The sequence below is a fragment of the Lactuca virosa genome, chromosome 5 (assembly GCF_052849685.1).
Source record: "Lactuca virosa cultivar CGN04683 chromosome 5, Lactuca_virosa_CGN04683_v6, whole genome shotgun sequence".
In the NCBI taxonomy this organism is placed as follows: domain Eukaryota; kingdom Viridiplantae; phylum Streptophyta; class Magnoliopsida; order Asterales; family Asteraceae; genus Lactuca; species Lactuca virosa.
In genome coordinates, this window is record NC_136430.1 from 321,918,909 (window position 1) to 321,941,488 (window position 22,580).

General features: G+C 36.3%; 1 protein-coding gene across 1 annotated transcript; it reads right to left on the bottom strand.

The window, feature by feature from the left end:
* Positions 1 to 436: 436 nt before the first annotated feature.
* On the bottom strand, positions 437 to 1,705 carry LOC145116090 (putative glutathione S-transferase). Its single transcript, XM_079052444.1, has 2 exons — positions 1,259 to 1,705; positions 437 to 1,146 (listed from the first exon to the last, which is right to left on the bottom strand). The coding sequence occupies exons 1-2, from the start codon at positions 1,574 to 1,576 to the stop codon at positions 796 to 798; spliced, it is 669 nt and encodes a 222-aa protein (XP_078908570.1). The 5' UTR covers positions 1,577 to 1,705; the 3' UTR covers positions 437 to 795.
* Positions 1,706 to 22,580: the final 20,875 nt, after the last annotated feature.

Below are 22,580 nucleotides of genomic sequence, written 5' to 3' on the forward strand. Positions count from 1 at the left end.
CAACGAAAAAAGAAATAAATTGAAACCTGGAATTTGAATTTGAAACCTTGAACCATTAAATAACAACTTCATATAAATTCGGGAATTTCAATAATATCTACTATCTAATTATCGAATAATTATGATTAATTGTTGAATTGTTGAATTATTTTATTTAAATCGGAAGTATATGGATTTTTTATAAGATGACACGTGGCAAAGTGGCAATGTAGAATAGGGACACATTGCAAAAATGGGTTTTGTTTATTAGATGAGATAGATGGTTTTTTGGCATATAATTTCATAGTTCAATGGTTTAGAATACACAAAAAAAATATTCAATCACTATTTAAAACCGAAAGCTATAGTTTATAAGGTTTTGATGACAATAACCCATGTTAAAAAGGTAAAGAATTTCATTACAAATGGAAGTAATTAAAAATTAAGTGCTTAATACTCTTAAAACTCATTACTATCGAGTGGCATTGTCATTTTATAGAACAAACATATATAATCTTACATATAATCTTATAGTACAAACCAGAAGGCATGCATGCAATATCTTGACAACCAAACATACCAAATTACATTTTCAAACTTCAATAAAAGATATTATTACTAACCGTTGAAAAACAATCCACAAGATATGGATTCATTTCTTCCAACCTCATCCACTTATTTTTATGAAAGCAACCCACAAGATACGGATTGATCACCTAACATAACACCCCTAATTTAACGAAGTGAACCCAGATCACGATCCAGATGGACCTGGAATCACCATTGAAATTCAAATCGAACATTCATTACACCCAACTAGTCTTCTAAATTCATGCTCTTTCTAAACATGATTATAGCCTCATAAATGATGTTTGGATCAGTAAGAATCGTGGAAACACTCTCCCTTTTCATGCATTTTGTAGCCCAAGCAAACAGCTTTGGACACTCGTTCTTAAGACTGAAGTTCCCAAGGGTCTCATATGTATAAAAATGGTGGTAGTAGGATATTAATGCAATATCAACATGCCCAAAGGCATCACCCATAAAAAATGGCTTCTCCCCCAGCTCCCCTTCAAACACTTTCAGACACCCTAAGAACTCCTGTCTTGCCTTTTCCATCTCTTCACCTTTTAAGCCCATAATTAACTTCATTCCAATCTCATAAATCTGCTTTTTGTTTTTTGTTAACAACTTCTAAGTTAGTATAATATTCTATAGAACAATTAGTTACTACTATTACTATTATTTCACAACAAATCATTGTGGAAACGGAATTTACCTTATCAGTATAGTCAGCCCAGAACCTGGCTTGAGATCTGAGATAAGGATCAGAAGGTAACAATGGAGATTTATCCTTCCATGTCTCATCAATGTACTCAACTATGATTTTAGATTCACACACGTGTCTTCCATTGTGAATCAAAACTGGGATTTTCTTATAAACCGGATTGAGTTTGAGAAGAAGAGGGCTTTTGTTGTGTGGTATGTCTTCTTGTCTGTACTCATACTTGATGCCCTTTTCAGCCAAAGCAATTCTAACCTTTGCACTAAACATGCTTAGCTGCCACCCCAACACCACCACCTCCGTTTCTTCCATACATAATTTTTTTCTTCTTCAATTCCGATTACAATCCCTATCAATGAAGTTGACCCAAAAAGTACAGAGAAACTTTCGCCATATTAAGTAACGAGAGAGTGAATATATAGACAATTATTTGAGTGGTTTTTAATGTTTTTTTTTTTAAAGAAAAAAAAAACCCCTTATAGGGTACATAGAGTTGTGTGGGGTCCCACACCGTATGTGTGGCGGGTGGGTGTTTAAGAATTTTGTCAACTAACCAACACAATCGTCTCCCTTTTTTCTCTTCGTTCTCATTTAATTCCTTCCATTTCAGACACATAGTGCAAATTATCGCATGGTCGAGGGGGAGACAACCATTCATTCAACTGTATCCATTAACATTTAACAGGGCCTGCATCACGAAGAATTAATGAGGAGAAAGAGATTTTTTTATTGAACTATACGTGTTATAAAATTATTACATATTCAACAACAGAAATAAATTTCGAAGAGATTGATTATTGTCCACAAATAATTTTTCAAGTGTTGTTGTCCACATGAAATAAATCTCGAAGGGTGTAATCGGTGTATCTACCCAATGTTTTAAAAACCGGTTTTTTAATTGAACCGGTATGGTGACCGGTTCCCGGTTCAACCGGTTTAACCGGTTCAACCGCCGGGTGAACCGGTTTCTATATTTTTCATGTTTTTTTTTCTATTTTCCTACACATACATACATATAGAAATTATGAATTTGATATTTACAAGTTCAAACATTAAAAATACTCATAAAAATAAGTTGTAGATGAATCCAAATACATTAAAATAACACATAGCCATAAGTTTTAGTGTTTTACATCAATCCATATACGTCAAAAAGAAAATAAAGTATAATACCGAAACGAAATATAGTTTTTGATGAATACAAACACATCAAAAAAATAACATTTACCGTATGTTTTTATTTAGAGAAAACTAAATAGATTTGAAAAAAATCACCAAAGTTTATTATGTAAATGATTCTTTTTTCATGTGTTTTTATTCGGTTTAACCGGTTCAACCGGTTTATTTTGACCGGTTCAACCGGTTTTTCTAAAAACCGGTCGGTTCAATCCGGTTCAGAAATCAATGTAAAACCGGTGATAGTTGAACCGCTCCCTCTCCCGGTTTCCGGTCCAACCGGTTCGACCGGCCGGTTCAAACCGGTTTTTAAAACATTGATCTACCCCAATCCTTTTTTTATCATGCTCCCGTTCTTTTTATATTACTTTTTTTTGTTTTGTTTTTAAGTGTTTTTTAACTCATTAACCCTTTCTAATTAGTAACTAGTCTTATATTCGTCCGGTGGACGGGTTGAATGATGTAAAATGAATGATGTAAAAATAAGTGATTTATTATTTGATTCCACTTTCATAATTTCATTTATAGCATCAAACATAGATAAGTATGTTGCTAAAAGATAATTAAGTTGTTATTATTGGATAAAAAGATTAGTATATTGTTATTATTTGGTGAAAAGGATAAGTACATTGTTATTATTGGTTAAAAAGATAATTGTGATGTTATTAATGGTTAAAAAATAAGTATGATGCTAGTATTGAATAAAAAGATAAGTGCATTGCTATTAATGGTTTAAAAACATAAGAATGTTGCTATTATTGGTTAAGATAAATAAATTGCTATTAATCGTTAAAGAAAATAAGTATGTTGCTATAAATAATTATAATTAATCCATTTAAAGACCAAAAAAGCATATCATCATGTTGATATATCCGACGTCTGGACCAGTATAACACTAGTTTCAAGTACGGGACGTAATCGCAAAGGACATGTGAAGGCTTAGCTGGAGATATGTAGAATCCTTGGTGGATATTTCCTTGGGATATTATCTTTTGTGGTAATGCCAGACACATGCATTATATTGTATGTGCATTGTTTACCATGTATGATCTAACTTGTTATATTCTCATTTATATATAAGAGTACACATTTTGTATGGAAACTGTGTTTTATACTTTTATAAGATAAACTTTATTTGATGCACTTGTTTTTGTAAAAGTGGGATGTAACATTTTTCAGGAAAAGGGGTACAAAAACACAATATTGCCAATCAATTATATGGGTTGCTTCACAGATCGTGTTGACATTTCTCCCTTACAATGCTTGGGTTACCGAGAAATCACTCTATGTTTTAGGCAAAAAAAAAAGTACGTCTCTGGAAAAGTATATGAAATGTTAATTTTCGTAAGCAAGACCCAAATTAGACGAAATATGAGTATATACTCATCTATCCAAAAGTGATTAAGGACAACAAAATTTATATTCCATAATCGGAAAACAGTTTTCTAGAAAAACTGTCCAAATAATTTGAGTTATCTGGTCGGAGCTGGCCATAGACAGCTTGGAAAGACAACCAGTTAGATCGACAACTTTTGCTATCAGGCAGCTAGAGCTTCCTCTGAGCTGTGTTAACATAGATCCACAACATGTATGTTTCTTCAACTTTCCTTCATTCTGATGAAGTCTTTTAACTACATTCCAAGTGCAAAATTTTGTCGAGGTTTTAGGGCAATGACTATCGACCCCGCTAGGGGCTCTAAGATTAAACTCATTTTATATACAACTGTTCACCCCCACACCAACAACCTTGTGTTAATTTCATTTACATAAAATGATAACATTAAAATCACCAACAAAATTTGGGGATGTGAATGCCAACTTGTGACTAGTATTAGAGCTTCAAATAATATCAATCATTAACGAGAGAGTTGCCATGATGCATGTGTAACGGTGGTGCAATATTTAATTCAGATTTTATCCATATTTACATTTTCCGTGTTCTTATTTTAATGATATAGAAAACTTGTCTTGCCTGGACTAGCTTGCATTTTAATGTTTGTGCTTCATTAGATATTACTGGGCGTGAAATGAGGTTCATAACAATTTATTAAAGTTCACGTGATGAGAAATTTGTCAAATTGCCATCACGCAGAGAAGCTTATTTTAGGAAAGATGCCTAAATTGCTATTATGAGCTAAATGATCTATGTTATAGCTATAAAGATGCCTTATATGCTATTATTTGATTGGATCTATGGTCTGTTGCTGACCGGATCTGGAAACTTTATATGTTTAGAATTCTAAACGTACAAATTACGGTATTAGAACTAGCATGTAACTTTTCGGAGTGACAAGGAGGAATAAACGTCTATCGTAAATAATGATCTAAATTCACCTACTTTGGTGTATAGATCAACATGGTGAGAACACGAAGCGGAAACGCTAATGGAAATGTTAATCAACGGCCTGTGATTGAGCGTGCACCAAAAGTAGTAGTTGCACCCGAGCCAATCACTATGGCAGGAGTACAAGCAATGATTCAAATGATGTTGGATCGCCATATGTAAGAGACAAGTCGTCTACTTCAACAGAATATGGACGAACATACTGTGCCTGTTGAACAGCCTGAACTAAATGAGGGTTAATCGGAAGAATGAAACTACGGCAGAACCGTTGGCCAAGCTGAACCGCTAGTGGTTGGAAGGAATAACCAAGATGGAGGGATTGATAGGTATGGGCGTATGTATAAGAACTTCTTGGGTGCTAAACCACCGAGTCTTTCGGGAAGCCAAAAACCAGTACAGATTATGGACTGGATCTTCGAAATGGAGATGGTATTTTAAAGCTACAACTGAAGACCGGGGTTTTGACTTGGTGGAAGTTGTTGGCATATACGATTCCACAAGGAGAAGGCCTGAGGATGTCTTGGGAAGCCTTCATGGAGCAGTTGAGAATGCAATACTGCTCGGAGGTAGATCTGATAGACCTGAACAATGAATTTCAGAACCTGAAGAAAGGAAAGATGAGTGTTGATGACTATGCCACTACATTCACCGAAAGGATGAAGTTATTTCCCTACTTGGTGCATACTGAACTCTCCAATATAGAGAAGTTTGCTAACAGATTGCCAACAGACTTTGGCTCAACGATCAAAATGAAAACTACCTTGAAGGCAACTGTTCGAGCAGCTAAGAATGTTGAGACCCAGTTATAGGAAAAGGGTCTGGAGAGAGCTGAGGTTGGTGAGAAAAGGAAGTTTGATAGATCTTCAAGGTCCAACAAGAAGAGAAAATTCTCGAAGTCTGGTTCGAAGAAATTCGGAGGAGAAGGAGGTGAAGCAAGATGGTGCGATAAGTGAAAAAAGAAGCACTTTGGAAAATGTAGCGAGGAGGTAACCTGTGTCAAGTGTGGAAAGTCTGGGCATTATGCCAATGAGTGCACATTCAACAAGAACGTATGTTATGGGTGCAATGAAGATGGGCACATTTCGAGGGACTGCCCGAAGAAGAAGGATGCGACAAGGCCTAATGTTTCACCAAAGTCAAAAGCAAGAGCATTGCAGATGACACTGGAAGCCGCAAAGGATGCAACAGATGTCGCTTTAGGTACCTTTCTCGTAAATGGATTGTCTGCCAATATATTGTTTGATTCGGGAGCAAATTACTCCTTTATATCGCACAAATTTGGTGGAAGACTAGCATTGCCTGTAGATAAACTTGATAAAGCTCTAGTTGTAGAAGTTGCCAGTGGAAAATTCATACCTGTTAGCAATTGCATTAAAAACATCATCATCAAATTGAATGGGAATAAATTCCACGAGGAGTTGTTGCCCATTGAGTTGAACGGTTTCGACATCGTATTGGGAATGGATTGGCTTAGCGCCAACGATGCCGAAATAATATGCAAGAAGAAGATAGTGAGAGTAAACCCACCTGGAAAAGAGTCATTTATGGTGTACGGGGACAAACGTAGAGTGAGTTATAGAATCATTTCCCTGATGAAATCCAGAAAATGTTTGTCTAAAGGATTCACATCAAACTTGGCATTCGTGATTGATGCAAAGAAAGAGAAGAAAAAGATACAAAGAATACCAATGGTGTGTGAATATCCGGAAGTCTTTCCCGAAGATCTTCCTGGATTTATCTAAAGCTTTTTTCCGATAGCTGCTCCATTGACAGCTTTGACCCATAAAGGAGCTACATATACATGGAGTGAAAAACATGAAGAAGCATTCGAGAAATTAAAGAAGAAGTTGTGTGAAGCACCTATTCTTTTTTTACCTGACGGAGTTGAAAACTTCGCAGTCTATAGCGATGCATCTGGAGTTGGGTTAGGTTGTGTTCAGACCCAGAGAGATAAGGTGATAGCATATGCATCTCGACAATTGAAAGAGAACGAGAAGAACTACCCGCACTCATGATTTGGAGTTAGCAATGGTAGTATTTGCATTAAATATATGGAGGCATTATCTTTATGACACGAAATGCAAGTTCTTCACTGATCATAAAAGTCTCAAGTATCTCTTTGATCAAAAGGAATTAGATATGAGGCAACGACTCTGGCTAGATTTACTCAAAGATTACGACTGTGAGATACTTTACCACCTTGGTAAAGAAAATGTTGTAGCTGATGCTCTAAGTCGAAAAGTAAACCTGGAAAGAAAAAGGCCAAGAGCATTAAGAATAAAAGTTGTCTCAACAATCATAGAAAGCATTAAGAAAGCTCAGGAAGAAGCTTTACAGAAAAATGACCGAAAGGAAGAACGTTTAGGCAAAACGTTGGTATTTGACACGAATAATCAAGGATTGAAGGTATTCCAAGATAGGATTTTGGTACCTAAGATGGGAGGAATAAGGTATCTTCTGATGGAAGAAGCTCACAAGACCATGTACTCGATTCATCTCGGCGGCACTAAGATGTATAGGGATCTGAAACCCTACTACTGGTGGCCGATAATGAAAAGTCGATGTTGCAAAGTATGTGGCGGAGTGTGTGATATGTGCAAGAGTTAAAGAACAACATTAGAAACCGTATGGGAGTTTAGAACCTTTACCTGTACCAATGGGTAAATGGAAAGACATCACCATGGATTTTGAGACTAAACTTCCCAGGACGAAGAATGGACACGACATGATTTGGGTAGTCGTGGATCGGTTCACAAAGAGTGCACACTTCATAGCAGCCAATGAGAGATGGTCTATGGATAAGCTTGAAAATGTTTATGTGAAGGAGGTAGTAAGACTTCACGGTGTACCGTTAACAATTGTATCAGATCGTGACAGTCGTTTCACATCAAGATTTTAGAGGAGTCTACAAAAGGAAATGGGTACGAAGTTGTGTTTGAGTACAGCCTACCATCCGCAGACTGATGGTCAGAGCGAAAGAACGATTCAAACACTAGAATACATGCTAAGAGCATGAACCCTAGAATTCCAAGGTAACTGGGATGAGCATTTATCCCTGGTAGAGTTTTCCTACAATAATAGTTACCATTCAAGCATCAAGATGGCGCCTTATCAAGCCTTATACGGATAGAAGTGTCGTACGTCGTCTTGTTGGCTTGAGGCTAGAGAAAAGCAGTTTATGGGCCTCGAGATAGTCCATCAGACTGCTGAAGCTGAAAGTGATTAGAGAAAGGATGTTAGAGGTTCAAGATCGTCAAAAGAGTTATGCTGACAAAAAGCCACGACCGATGACAGTTGAAGTTGGAGATTCGGTATTACTCGAAGTCTCACCTTGGAAGGGACTTATAAGATTTGGAAAGAGATGAAAGTTAAGTCCAAGGTTTATTGGACCGTTCAAAGTTCTTCAGAGAATTGGGAACCAAGCTTACAAGCTGGAATTACCAGATGAACTAGATGGTATCCATAACACTTTCCATGTGTGTTATTTGAGGAAGTTCACAGGAGAAGTTCCCGATATAATTCCACTTACGACGTTAAGGATGGATAAAAATAAGAGGTTAATCGAAGAGCCTAAGGCATTTGTTGACCGTAAGGCAAAGAAGTTGTGACACAAGATGGTCGACTTAGTGCTTGTGCGATGGAAACATACGAATGGGCCGAACCTCACCTGGGAAACAGTGATAGGTTTTATACAAACAATCCTATGTGCGCATACAACCCTAGTTGGATCTATTTTTTCACTATAAGACATACAACTATATGAACACAAAATAAACCCTGGCATGCTTCTATTATTTTCGAAAATTATATAGAAGTGTAGTAGACATACCTTTGTTTTTATATTGGAATAACAACTAGTTTCCTTGATCTCTTGAACTCTTGAAAGCAAGCACCACAATTGTAGTGCCTCTAATGGCTCACAAACACCTTGAAGCAAGAAGGCAATTAAGAGAGAGAGGGGAAGGATGCTAATTTCGGCCCTAGGGTTTCCCTTGGAATCAAGTGGCCTAAAATTGAAGCATAGGGCATCTATTTATACTGTAGGGTGCTAGGGTTTCAGTCTAAACCCTAATGGATAGCTTAGCCACCAAGCAGCCCAAGGAACCTTCTGGAATGAGGCCCTTGGACGAAAATATGATGATCCCTCATCATAATTTCGTTCCCCCTTAGTCCATTAGGTTTCCCAGCCCAAAACTCAACTATCACACATTTGACAGTTTATACCCCTTTATTTAATTAATCTCTTTTAGTCACCAAATTAATTCCTAATTAATTTATGACTAATACTAATTAAATAAATATGATTTCTCCTTTAATATATTATTCTTATAATATATTAATAAACCATAATATCTTCTCTCTCATATCAAATTACCTTGTCAAGTTGCTTTGGTGAAGGCAACCCAAAAGGACCATGCACACTCAGGTCAAGTACATACCAAATATAGTTACGGACTTAGACACTAATCCAACAGTCTCCCACTTGGATAAGTCTAGTAACTACATCTCACATATGACTTCCGTATCCGATTAGCAATCGTAGCTTTCAATAGCCGCTGTCAACTCTGACCAATAATCTGTCCTTCAGATAAGGGATCGTATAATCCTCTGTTCTAGATATCATGCTAACAATACTTATTGTTTAGCATTTTATTTCTTGATCTCTGATTTGTTCGACATAGAACTCAGTTGAACACATCAACTTCATCCTGACCGGGCCCGGCACATAAGTCAAACCAAATCATCAAGTGGCCAAGATATCGCTTTTATTCTCATAGAATAAAAGGAACAGAAAAACGTCGACTAATATGCCTTTATCATTTACTAGTTAAACCACACACAATAATGCGTTTTATAACATCAAGTTACTGATGCGTTTTCGCATTATCAATGTATAATCAACTAGCAAACAATAACCATATCTCTAGGTTTAAAGATTATATGATATTATCATCTTGCGATCACTTGTGATAACATTCTTGAAGTGATACCAGCAAGTGTGGGTCTATTCCAATGCTCAATACAAATTTCATAAGCACTCATAAACTTTGCAGCAAACCTTTGCTATGTCTAAAACTTTTCAGACAATCTACAAACAAATTTATGACAATCTTCCTTCATATCTACTTCCAACATATGAACGATTGTGGACTGTTCGAATAATCTTATTATTCAGGAAGTCAAAACATGCAAAATTGAAACAATAGATAAATAATCAACACAAGATAGAAGCTTTCTTATAAATAACACACCTTTATTTAATCATCAAATGTTGAATACATGATCATCCATTACAAGTTTCCTACCTATCTAATCTAAACTAATATCGTCCTTCAGCCCTACGCTCCTAGCGTGCTGCAAATGCTTAACCCTACTCAGTCCCTTCGTGAGGGGATCCGCTGGGTTATCTTCTGACGATACCCTCTTCACAACGAGGAGTCCCTCTTCTACTCGATGTCTAATAAAATGGTATTTCCTGTCGATATGACGAGATCTGCCATGATCCCTTGGTTCCTTGGTTAAGGCAACCGCTCCTTCATTATCACAGAAAATTTCCATGGGCTCTTTTATGGATGGCACAACTCCAAGGTCTCCAATGAAGTTCTTCAACCATATAGCCTCCTTTGACGCCTCGCTCGCCGCAATGTACTCTGATTCGCACGTTGAATCAGCTACGGTTTCTTGCTTGGAACTTTTCCAAGTCACTACTCCTCCATTCAGGGTAAAGACCTAGCCCGACTGCGATCGGTAATTATCCCGATCTGTCTGGAAACTAGCGTCACTGTACCCTCGCACCCTTAAGTCATCACTCCCACCCAGGACTAGAAACCATTCCTTAGTCCTTCGTAGGTACTTAAGAATATTCTTGACAGCAATCCAATGTGCCCTACCAGGATTCCCTTGATATCTGCTGACCATGCTCAAAGCGAAAGCCACATCAGGGCGAGTACAGGTCATAGCGTACATAATTGAGCCAACTACGGAAGTGTAAGGTACTCGGCTCATATCAGCTATTTCTGCCTCTGTACTCGGGCTCTGAGTCTTACTCAGTTTGGTATTGCATTGGATTGGTAACTCCCCTTTCTTGGAATTTTCCATACTAAAACGTTTTAGTACCCTTTCCAAGTATGTATCCTGAGTGAGTCCTATCAGTCTCTTACTTCTGTCTCTCACTATCCTTATTCCCAGAATATATGCAGCCTCTCCGAGGTCCTTCACAGCGAAACACTTCCCAAGCCAGGACTTGACCTCCTGTAATGTTGGGATGTTGTTTCCTATGAGTAGTATGTCATCGACATACAATACGAGGAAGCTCACTACACTCCCACTGGCCTTGACATATACACATGACTCATCTTCATTTCGCAGAAAACCAAACTCTTTGACCTTCTCGTCAAAACAAAGATTCCATCTGCGAGACGCTTGCTTTAATCCATAAATGGATTTCTCAAGCTTGCATACTCTATTTGGATGCTTTGCATCGACAAAACCCTCTGGCTGATTCATGTAAACATCCTCAGCCAACTTCCCATTTAGGAAAGCGGTTTTTACGTCCATCTGCCAAATTTCATAATCATGAAACGCAGCTATCGCAAGCATTACCCTAATAGACTTTATTTTTGCAACTGGTGAGAAGGTCTCATCATAGTCAACTCCAGGAGTTTGAGTAAAGCCCTTCGCGACCAATCGCGCTTTATAAGTGTGCACTTTCCCATCCATGTCTGTCTTCTTCTTGAAGATCCACTTGCACCCGACCGTCTTACGATCTGGCACATTGTCAACCAAATTCCAAACTTGGTTGTCATACATGGACTGAATCTCGCTATCCATTGCCTCTTTCCATTTAACAGACTCTGGGCCTGCCATGGCTTCCTTGTAGCTGTTAGGTTCGTCCAGATTTACTAGTGTACTATCACTAATAAACATATCCCCGTCAGTAGTAATATGGAAACCATAAAACTGGGGTGGAACAACAACTCTACTTGAACGTCTAAGAGGTAAGGACTGGTCAATAGGTTCAACAGGAGTTTCCTCCTCAGGTTGCATGCCAGTGTCAGAGGTTCCTTCTTCTCTTGACTCTTGAAGCTCTTCAAGGTCAATCTGACTCCCACTGTCTCCTTGGCTTATGAGTTCTCTTTCTCTGAAAACCCCTCTCCTAGCAACAAAGACAACATTGTCATTTGGTCTATAGAAGAGATAACCAAAAGACTTCTGTGGATTGTCTCCTTGACATACCTTTGTTTTTATATTGGAATAACAACTAGTTTCCTTGATCTCTTGAACTCTTGAAAGCAAGCACCACAATTGTAGTGCCTCTAATGGCTCACAAACACCTTGAAGCAAGAAGGCAATTAAGAGAGAGAGGGGAAGGATGCTAATTTCGGCCCTAGGGTTTCCCTTGGAATCAAGTGGCCTAAAATTGAAGCATAGGGCATCTATTTATACTGTAGGGTGCTAGGGTTTCAGTCTAAACCCTAATGGATAGCTTAGCCACCAAGCAGCCCAAGGAACCTTCTGGAATGAGGCCCTTGGACGAAAATATGATGATCCCTCATCATAATTTCGTTCCCCCTTAGTCCATTAGGTTTCCCAGCCCAAAACTCAACTATCACACATTTGACAGTTTATACCCCTTTATTTAATTAATCTCTTTTAGTCACCAAATTAATTCCTAATTAATTTATGACTAATACTAATTAAATAAATATGATTTCTCCTTTAATATATTATTCTTATAATATATTAATAAACCATAATATCTTCTCTCTCATATCAAATTACCTTGTCAAGTTGCTTTGGTGAAGGCAACCCAAAAGGACCATGCACACTCGGGTCAAGTACATACCAAATATAGTTACGGACTTAGACACTAATCCAACAAACAGAGAGTGACATGATGAGTCGCTATCCACATATGTTTGCTGATGCATGATTCCAGGATGGAATCATCCTAAGGGGGAGAGAATTGTAACGCCCGTGTTCTGACTAAGCATTAGTATGATAATGTAATAGTTAGGGTCAACAATTGTAACCCATTTTGAAGTAATAAAGAGGAATTATTTGAATATTATGTGAATTATGTGATTTTATGTGCATTATACTTATTTATAAGATATAATAAGTTAAGAATAAAAATAAGCGTCAAAAATAAAATAATACATAGACCTAATATCTATGAAGAAAGTTTTAGTAGTCGTGACAAGGATTTTGGGGATATAAGGAACGCTGAAATCCGACTTATAACGAAGAAGTTATGACCTGTCGAAGTTTCACGACAAAACCGGCACGACGTTGTGTAACGTAAAAAGTGAGTTTACGATAAAGTACTTTTTAGCCTTAGTGATCTAAACGAAAGTCGTATTATACATTAAACCGAGAGCGTGCATAAAAAGAACGTCCAAATCTGACTTCGTATGAGGAAGTTATGATTTTTCTAAGATTTCGCATAGCAGTACACAGTCTGAAATTCGAATTTTAGATCGATCGATTTTTAGCCGACACAATCTAAAAAAGAATAGAAGATCTCATTAATAAGAACTCAATGATATAAAGACAAATGAAAATGGACGTCGGATGACAAAGTTATGAATTTTTAACGGACTTTACCTGTCCAGGCCTGTTAAAATATAACTTGAAAAATAAAGTCAAAATTAGCCGATAGAGTCTAAACGAAAGTTGTAGAATACGTCTCCACCTATGCGTGGATATAAAGAACGTCAAAAACGGAGCTTGTATGAGAAAGTTACAGAATTTAGAAGTTGGAAGAGGCTGTTGCGAGAGTACACGTGTACGCCCCGCGTACACAACATGTACGCTGCGCGGTCTCGCATACTCGGCTCATAAGTGTCCATGTCGCCCTATCCGAAGTTCTCCATGTGCCCGCTCGTACGTGAAATGTATGCTTGTACGCCCTGCGTACCGAAGAACGCCCTGCGTACCTCCGAGGAACGCCCATCGTAGTCCGAGGCTGGCGCCTATAAATAGCATGCGAGGTTTGGCACTAAAACTCACACCTTAACCCTTCTCTCTCTCTCTCTCTCTAACTTCTCTCTAAGCCTCTCCCAAGCCTTAGTACTTCCCAGTTCTAAGAGGCGAGTCCCCGAGAGCCAGAAGGCTCCGAGAAGAAGAGTTTTTCGTCTCGGAAGTTCTCTATCAGAAATTGTTACAAAACAATTTTATAGATGTGATGTCTCTCACTCAAAGTACATTCCTTTGAACATCCTTTTGCATAAAAGTTTCTAATCTACATAGATTCTTAATATCCAACTCCCATTAATGGAAACATTTCCATATTTGCCATATGACAACTCATTCTTAATAGAATCCTATCTATTCATAATAATGTCAGTATAGTCCATCCAATACTATACTTCCAACTACTCACAAGTGACAAATCCTCAGTGAACCTCAGATCGTCCTTTGATAGTTGTTTAATTATTTTAGTCAAAACCGATTCTAGTTCCTTTTTCCCTCTTAATGCCCTAGGCATTTGGAAAATTATAGAATGGTCTAATATTATAGCATATGCAATCGATCCTATACCCGAAGCATATTGGACACGATGCATAATGTCTCACATAAAGACATGATACTTCATCATCCTTCTGCCATAATATTTTATGTGCCCTGTTCCCACAATTCGAACTATGAAGAGGGATGTCGTAATCATAATCGAATTTTGAGAATGCACTATGTATCCTTGACTACATTTATTAACATTTCTTGATCTAAGCTTTAGAATTTTGAAACGAAGTATAATATTCTCTCCCTTAATTATAGCAAAACAACTTTTCAACCCTTGCAACTTTGCAAGATGAATCTTTGTTTTCTATAATTAATATTGCTAACTTGCAATACTTACCATAATAATCATGCTCCCACTAACATGATGATTATTTTCTTACCAGCATAACACTTATACTCCCACTAGCTTTGACATGTATTTAGAAAACAATTGACCTTCTAGAAAACAATGCTTATTGAATTCATTAAGTTCATATTTCTAATACCTAATGCTTTGATAAGCCTTTATCTAAGCTTTTTAAGCTCATACACCTTTGCCTTAGATAGCTCACATGTGTGTCTAAACAATTCAAAATTTATGTTACTAAGTCCCAAATGTTCAGATCAATTGCCAAATCTCACAATTCGAACTATGAAAAGGGATGCCGTAATCATAATCGAATTTGAGAATACAATTTTCACAATTGCTATCTTCTTAAAATCTCTCTTAGTGAAAGCATTTCCTCACAATCATTTTCATGAAGGAGGAAAACCTTATGACACTTAGATTTTATGATGTATGTGTTCCTATCCATGTGAATTTGTCAAAACGAAAGTTTGCGACAAATCCAAAACCATATGGACTGAACTTGTTCAATCTTGATTTCTTGCCTCATGGTAACATGAATGCCCACCATGTCTTCCAAGCAACTCACCCTTTCATATCAATGTACTTTCTATTGATCAAGGTGCTTTGTCTTTATGCATTCAAATGAGAACTCATAGAACTCACACGCATAATTAACTCAATTGGAATGGCACAGAAAAAGAGTATGTCATCCACGATAGGCTTTAAACCTCAAGTCGTGTGCTAGTGATGATCAACTAGGTTTACTTTTGATTTGTTCTTGAAACTTTTCAAGACCATTAAGACTCCCACTGACTCCTTGACATATAAAATTCTCTTGTCAAGAAACATTTCTTGACAAACAAATATTCAAGAGTTAGTGTAGCCTTTTGTCAAGTTTAACACTTCACACAATTGGTCCTGGTTGGTTTTTGTCTTATCCAAGACATCACAACTTACCAATTTCAAATGTGCAAGAATAAGAAAACTTTTCCAAATTCCACATTTGTCGAGTGTTATAAACCTACTTAAGACTTGTCACTCATGTCAGAATCTTGACTCTAAGACTTGATATTGGAACGAAGTATGATTGACTTCTTGACTTAACCATTTCTACAATTCTCGATTCCTCTTCTTAGACATACAATTGCACTAAGACTCACTTAGAGGATCAATTGAGATATGGTTCTTAATCATTAAGACTTATCATAAAACACAATAAAAGGTACTCTCCCTTCTTAGAATAGAGAAACTTTTATCTTTCTGCCTACTTGATTCTTCTTATTCGTTCTGCTATTGATTGAAACTCTTTTAATCAACTCAGAATTATACTTAATCTTATAAGTATAATCATATTTACTAAACTTTAGTAAATCATGACGAATATCTTTATTACTCTTGTGGTGGACTTGATCAACGCACAACCTAGTGTACTCGATCTCCTAGTCCTTCTCTTGACACTTTGCCAAAGAATTAGTCTAATTTCCAAAATATGAAGTTTCTCATTCATCACGAAACCAAGTTGTATGATTCCAAGTTTCTGTCCAATTGAAACTTGGGCGATGAGAATCTTCCTTTATTTGGCAAATCCTCGACATTTCACAAATAACATAATCAAGAATCACATTCAATTCAACATTGCTAAAATTAGAAATACATAAACATCCATTTTCACATATGTCATTGCAAGGATAAATAAATAGGACGAAATCAAAATTCATTTTATTGCGGAAAAACTTGTACTTACAGTGCAATTCAAATGAAAACTATGCTATTTCAATTTCTAAGCAATCTATTCTAACTCTAAAGTAGTAGCTCAAAAAATCCGATCTTCAAGCAATGCGATCGAAATCCATTTCTTCACGATCAGATTCAGCTTACTTCACAAAACATCAAAATGTAATCTTATCACATCATGTATTGAAAATCAAAGGATAGGAACTTATAGAGTTAGTTATTGGATTTTAACTGAAGTAGAGCCATACGTCTTGACTCTCCCATCTCTTAGATCTCTCAGGTAAACAGGGCAGCTTCGTCTCCAATGCCCCTTCTCTTGGCAGTAGAAGCAGATGGACTCTTTTGGAATGGCACAAGGAACTATCTCAGAATTTACCTTTTGTGGATTTCCAATGTCACCATTTTCAATGTCCATTGAAGTTTAGGAGTTTGATTTGCCAGACAAATTTGCTTGATCAGCACACCAAATCATTTCTGATTCAGCAGCTATAAGCAAATAGGTCAAATCAATGAGGGTCACGTCATGGTCTATCATATAGTACTCTCTAACGAACTTACTATATGATTCAGGAAGTGACTGAAGAACCCAGTCAACAGCCAACATTTCTGAGATATCGACACCCATTATCCTTAACCTATCAATGTGTGACTTCATCTCTAAGACGTGTGCACACACAGGTTTCCCATCTTCGTGTTTACTTGCCAAAAGGGCTTGAGTGAGCTTGAATTTTTTTTTCAAGCCTTTGAACTTGTGGGTTAGGGAGAATAATTGGAGGAGGTGGAGGAAATGAAGCATGACTCTCATTTCCTTGATCGTATCGTGGAACGTCATCTTCATTTGGAAAGCTTGTTCCAAGGGACTTGGGAAGACCATTGTAAGATTTAGACATCTACAAAACGGGAGAAAATTCAAGTTAGTTGATAAGAATCCTTGATGTAACACCCAAACGAAACATCAAGGCTAGGATCCAACACAATACTCTACAACCTAGAAGAGGGATGTCGTAATCTAGTTGCAGAATATTTGAAGGTATGTAAATGACGATTTACCAATTTCCACCATGAAAAACGAAAAAAAAAATTTAAGTTTTAAATGAATTGAAACTCCTAAATCTTTTGAGATTCATTGAACTTTTCAACGGCATGTTTAAATCTCGATTATGCCCTTCAAGTTTGCGACTGGGATGCCGAGGATCACAAACAAGGTGTGAATAACCATGCGAATCACTTGGTGCACTCAACGTCTTGCTCACCTAATCAATGTGTCGGTTAACCACACACGCTCCATTGGTCAATGACAGACATCGAACCACCCTTCACCACCAATGTCAATCCTAAATTAGTGTCCCGGTTAACCACACACGCTCCACCAACGTTTGACAAGGGTATGAAGTGTAATTCCATGGATCCGCATACAACTTCATATTTTTCCTAAAGTAACTAGATTTGGGAATTTTGCAAAACATTTAGTTACTTTGTATGCTTCATTATACTTATAATTGAAGGTTTTTGTCCTATCCTACCCGTTCGGCTAACGACCCTCCACTAGTCAAGAGTGCGGTGGGTAAGAGTGGATACCCATTCAATCGCCATTTTATAGGCAATTTCCTTAAACACCCCTTATAGACCAGCTTCGTGAATGAGGCCTACTAACGGTAAGACTGACTCTTTACTCATATATAATATTAGACTTTTAATGTTACATATATATAGTATAGGGTGTATTTTACACTTTTAAAATACTAGGTGGTTTTATTAACTTTCTCCTTTAATTAACTTAACAAAACCATGAGGGTGTAATTTGAACTTTTCAAAATACTTGAGTTTTAGACTTTAAATATTAAATAATTAAACTATTAATCAAAATTTTAAATTTCAAAACTTGAGGGCAAGTTTTTGAAATATTTCAAAACATTAGGTTTTAGAATTTAAATATTTCAACATTAAACTTTTAATCAAAATTTTAAATTCCAAAACTTGAGGGCAAGTTTTGAACTTTTCAAAACAAAAGGGATCAAATAACAAATAATTTAAATTAAACAATTAATTTTCATAATGATCTATGTTTGACCTAATCTTATTTTAGTCATTAGATAATTACCAAACAACTTTAAATAATCCATATTTATCAAATAAACAACTAATATTCAAAAGATTTGAAATTATCTATTGTTTTGGCAAGGATAATCATTTAATTAAGATAAAATTCGGATTTTAACTCAAAAAAACGATTTAGGCATCAAATCCAAGTCAAAACAGCAACTAAATCCCGAAATACCCTCTGCCTGACGCACGAACTCGCCGAGTCAGCTCTGAACTCGCCGAGTAGGGCCAACTCGCCGAGTCCAGATACTGACTCGCCGAGTTGAGTCGGGCAGAGGCAAAAAAACTTGATTTTCAGCAAGCAAAACAGTTAAGCATCACATACAATTGAAACCAATCAAGGCTCTGATACCACTGATGGGTTTTAGGCATAAGAAACAATCCTATGTGCTCATACAAACCCTAATGCTTGGATCTAGGTTTCTCTATTGTACATGCTTTGAATCCAAGACTTATAAACCCTAGATCTATCAAATAAGAACTGAAATAAGGGTTTAGTAATTACCTTTGATTGTTATATAGCAATAACAATCAATCATTGCTTTAATGGCTTCAGAAAACTTAGTGCCTCAAGTGTTGCACCTCTAATGGAGTCACAAACACCACTAAGCAACTTGGATGAAGAGGGAGGAGAGAGGAGGCAGCCAAAACATCCAGAAACCCTAATCTAAGAGTTGTCAGCGTTTTTGGGCATAAGAGGCTCTTTTTATAGGTGTAGGCTATTAGGGTTTACAACTAGGAAACCCTAATCTGACTGCTTAGGCCCTAAGCAGCCCATGGATCCCTTTATTTAGAGTCATGGCCGAAATCTTATGGGCTTCCCCATAAATTTCGTCCACTCCACTCTATGGAGTCCATTAGCCCACTCTTGCATTTATCTTATAATTACAATTCCAGTCCCTTAAGTTTAATTAATCTCTTTTAGCCACAAAATTAATTCTTAATTAATTCTTGACTAATATTAATTAAACAATATGATTTCTCTTTTAATATATTATTCTTGTAACATATTAATAAATCATAATTAAACCTTTCTCTCCTTAATTCATTCTACATATTGATATGGTGAAGGCAACCCAAAAGGACCATGCTCATAATCGGGTCAAGTACATGCCAAAATAGTTATGGACTTAGACACTAATCCAACAAGTATGATCATCTCTGAAGTGTGGGATCCAGAAAAAAATAGTTAAACAGGGGAAATGGAGTTTTGGATGCCTCCAATAGGAGATCGTTGGGACTCTGATGATGGAAAAGATTGACGGGCTTCTGGTTCTGAATCATAAAATGATCCAGAAAGTGATAATGCAAACGAAGCAGGTATATTATATATATAATTCTTTAATTTCCATCTATTTTTCAAGATTTGGATTAAGATAATGTATCAGTATAACAAAATATAACTTTACCTAAAATTATGTTTGGGTTTTTGAACATACTTCAGACTTGCAAGTATGTCTTTGTCACAAGTAGCGGTTAATGACTTCTATAGTTAAGGTTTAACCAGCTCCTTCATATCTCCCCATCTTTTTATTTTTAACAATCCCAAATTAAATTAATTGAGATTTTGTGTTGTTTATTTATTTTTACACCAAGTGCTCAATGAAATGATACAACCAAATCTTATTTTTACTTTTTTATCTAAAAACTCACAAAAAATCTCACTGGAGCTGTTTTGCTGGTGCATTTTCTAAACATGGAATTTTTTGGGATGAAAAGCTTTATAAAAATAAAAGCCTCCAAGAGTATAAAAGATTATCCGTTTATCTATATTCTTTGTTCCTTTCCTTCTCGTAAAATAAACCTCATATTGTAAACATTTTAAAAGTACAATTCCACTAGGGTTAATGATCATTTCAATAAACAATGATCTGAAAAGAGTCAATAGTATAACCACGCACCAGCAGAAAAAATGCTTTTGTGTCTTTCCGTTTGTGTTTTTTTTGTTTGTTTCTTTTTGTGTTATTGCTTCGTTCATATTGACCTGATACATTTTATAATGTAACTGTTGCATTTATTATTCACGTGAACTTAACATCTGCATTTATGATTCAATTCAAGTTTGTTTGGGAATAATACATTACATAATCTAACATATTTGAAGTGTCATGGCTATAAAGATTCTATTTTTTAGTTACAAAAAACATTCACATCTTCCATACCACTTCAATTATTGAAACATCTTCTATTTCTATTTCTAACTAGTTGTAACACACTACTACAAAAAAGCTTATAGGACCTGGTTAAATCAATGAAATAACCCGGTTTTGAACCGGGTCTTAAAGCAAGTGAGTCCTATGTGAAAAAAGAAATAGAACCCGGTTTTAAAACCGACTCCTATCTGTCACAAAAAAACACGATTATTCATAAAAACGGGACATATAAGGGGAACATAACGCACAATACTCGATCATATATGAAGATTAGGACGCGGTCCTACCATACAAAACCAGGTTATATAAGGATATAAGAGCCTGGTTCCAATCCCCAAACCGAGTCATATAAGGATTAAATATGAACCGGTTCCATATAAATAACCAGGTCTTTTCAGCCATGCAAAAAATAACTATAATCACAGCAGCAAACATATAACTACAAGAAACCAGGTTAAGTAAAACGGAGCATAGTTATAAGAATTAAATTGGCAACAACTTTATTCAAATAACCATAATATAAAGAAAACAGTTGATAAAAAGCACAAACTGATACTTGCATCCAAAGCACACATTCAAAACAAAACAAAAGTTATGCATTGATGAACAAATTATATTAATATAAACATGCTAAATAACCAATCATTCTAGTCATCGATGAAAACATGCTTAAGTGTTGCTAAAAACTCATTGATTTGGTCATTTCATACTATATAACACTTACATAAAATTTTCAAAAAAGAAAATAATTTCCCCTGCAGAGGTATTGTCCAATAATCAAGTGTTGCAGCTATCCTCCATCCTCACTTGAAAACAAAACACAACAGCTATCCTCCATCTGATGGGATTTAGGGGTTACAACTACAATGCCTTAAGCGGAAAACAATCAAACAATTCAATTGATTAGGGCACATGCAACCTAATTGGATCTATGTCTTTCAAGTAAAGCAACATACTATGTACCCTAGGTCATAAAAGTTTTCTATGATCTAATTAACTTATAAGAACAAGAAAACTAACCTTTCAGATTGTTGTAGTAAACAATCTTGAATTCCTACTTGGAGAAACCTTTGGTAGCAAGTGCCACAAGTGTCGCGCCTCTAATGGTTCACAAACACACTAAGCAATAGGATGAGATATGTATAAGTAGGAAGGAGATACAATTTTCGGCCACTCTTCTTAGGGTTTCATTTGGCTGAAATCTGAAGGGGTTACAGCCCTCTATATATATAGATATGATAGCTTAGAGCCAAAGCTAGGGTTTTAAGGAGGAAACCCTAATTCCTTAGCTTAAGGCCTAAGCAGCCCAAGAATCCCATCCAAGAGGCCCTTGGACGAAATTTCTAGGGCTTTCCTAGAGGATTTCATCCAACCCATCTAGGAGGGTTCTAGAACACAATTCTACAACCATCAATAAATTGCCAAATAGCCCCTGCACTTTTAACTAATTCCTTTAATCCCAAAATTAATTCCAAATTAATTTTTGATTAAATATTAATTAAATAATATGATTTCCAATTAATATATTATTTCTATAATACATTAATAAATCATTTATATCAATTTATTATTCCAAATAATAAATTCCTCCTCTTTCTCAATAGGTCATCTTGTCTAGTTGCTAGTATGAAGGCAACCCAAAAGGACTGTGCTAATATCAATTCAAGTATATACCAATTATAGTTATGGGCTTAGACACCTAATCCAACGGTCTCCCACTTGGATAAGTCTAATAACTATAACTGCCATTATAACTACCAAATTCTAGCTACCAAAAGCCGTTGTCAAACTCTGACTTAGTCAGTGACGTGTCCATAGATAAGTGATCAAATATTCCTCCGTTCTACAAGATATCATATAGACATGAGACATGGATTAAAATCAATCTCTCTGTCCAAGACTTGTTTCTCGTATTTCTGATTTAGGACGACTGAAATCAGACTACTAATTGAA

Coding starts and splice junctions, on each gene's coding strand:
- LOC145116090 (XM_079052444.1), bottom strand. CDS start 1,576: ATGGAAGAAACGGAGGTGGTGGTGTTGGGGTGGCAGCTAAGCATGTTT. Junction 1,147..1,258: donor GGGCTGACTATACTGATAAG/GTAAATTCCGTT, acceptor AACAAAAAGCAG/ATTTATGAGATTGGAATGAA.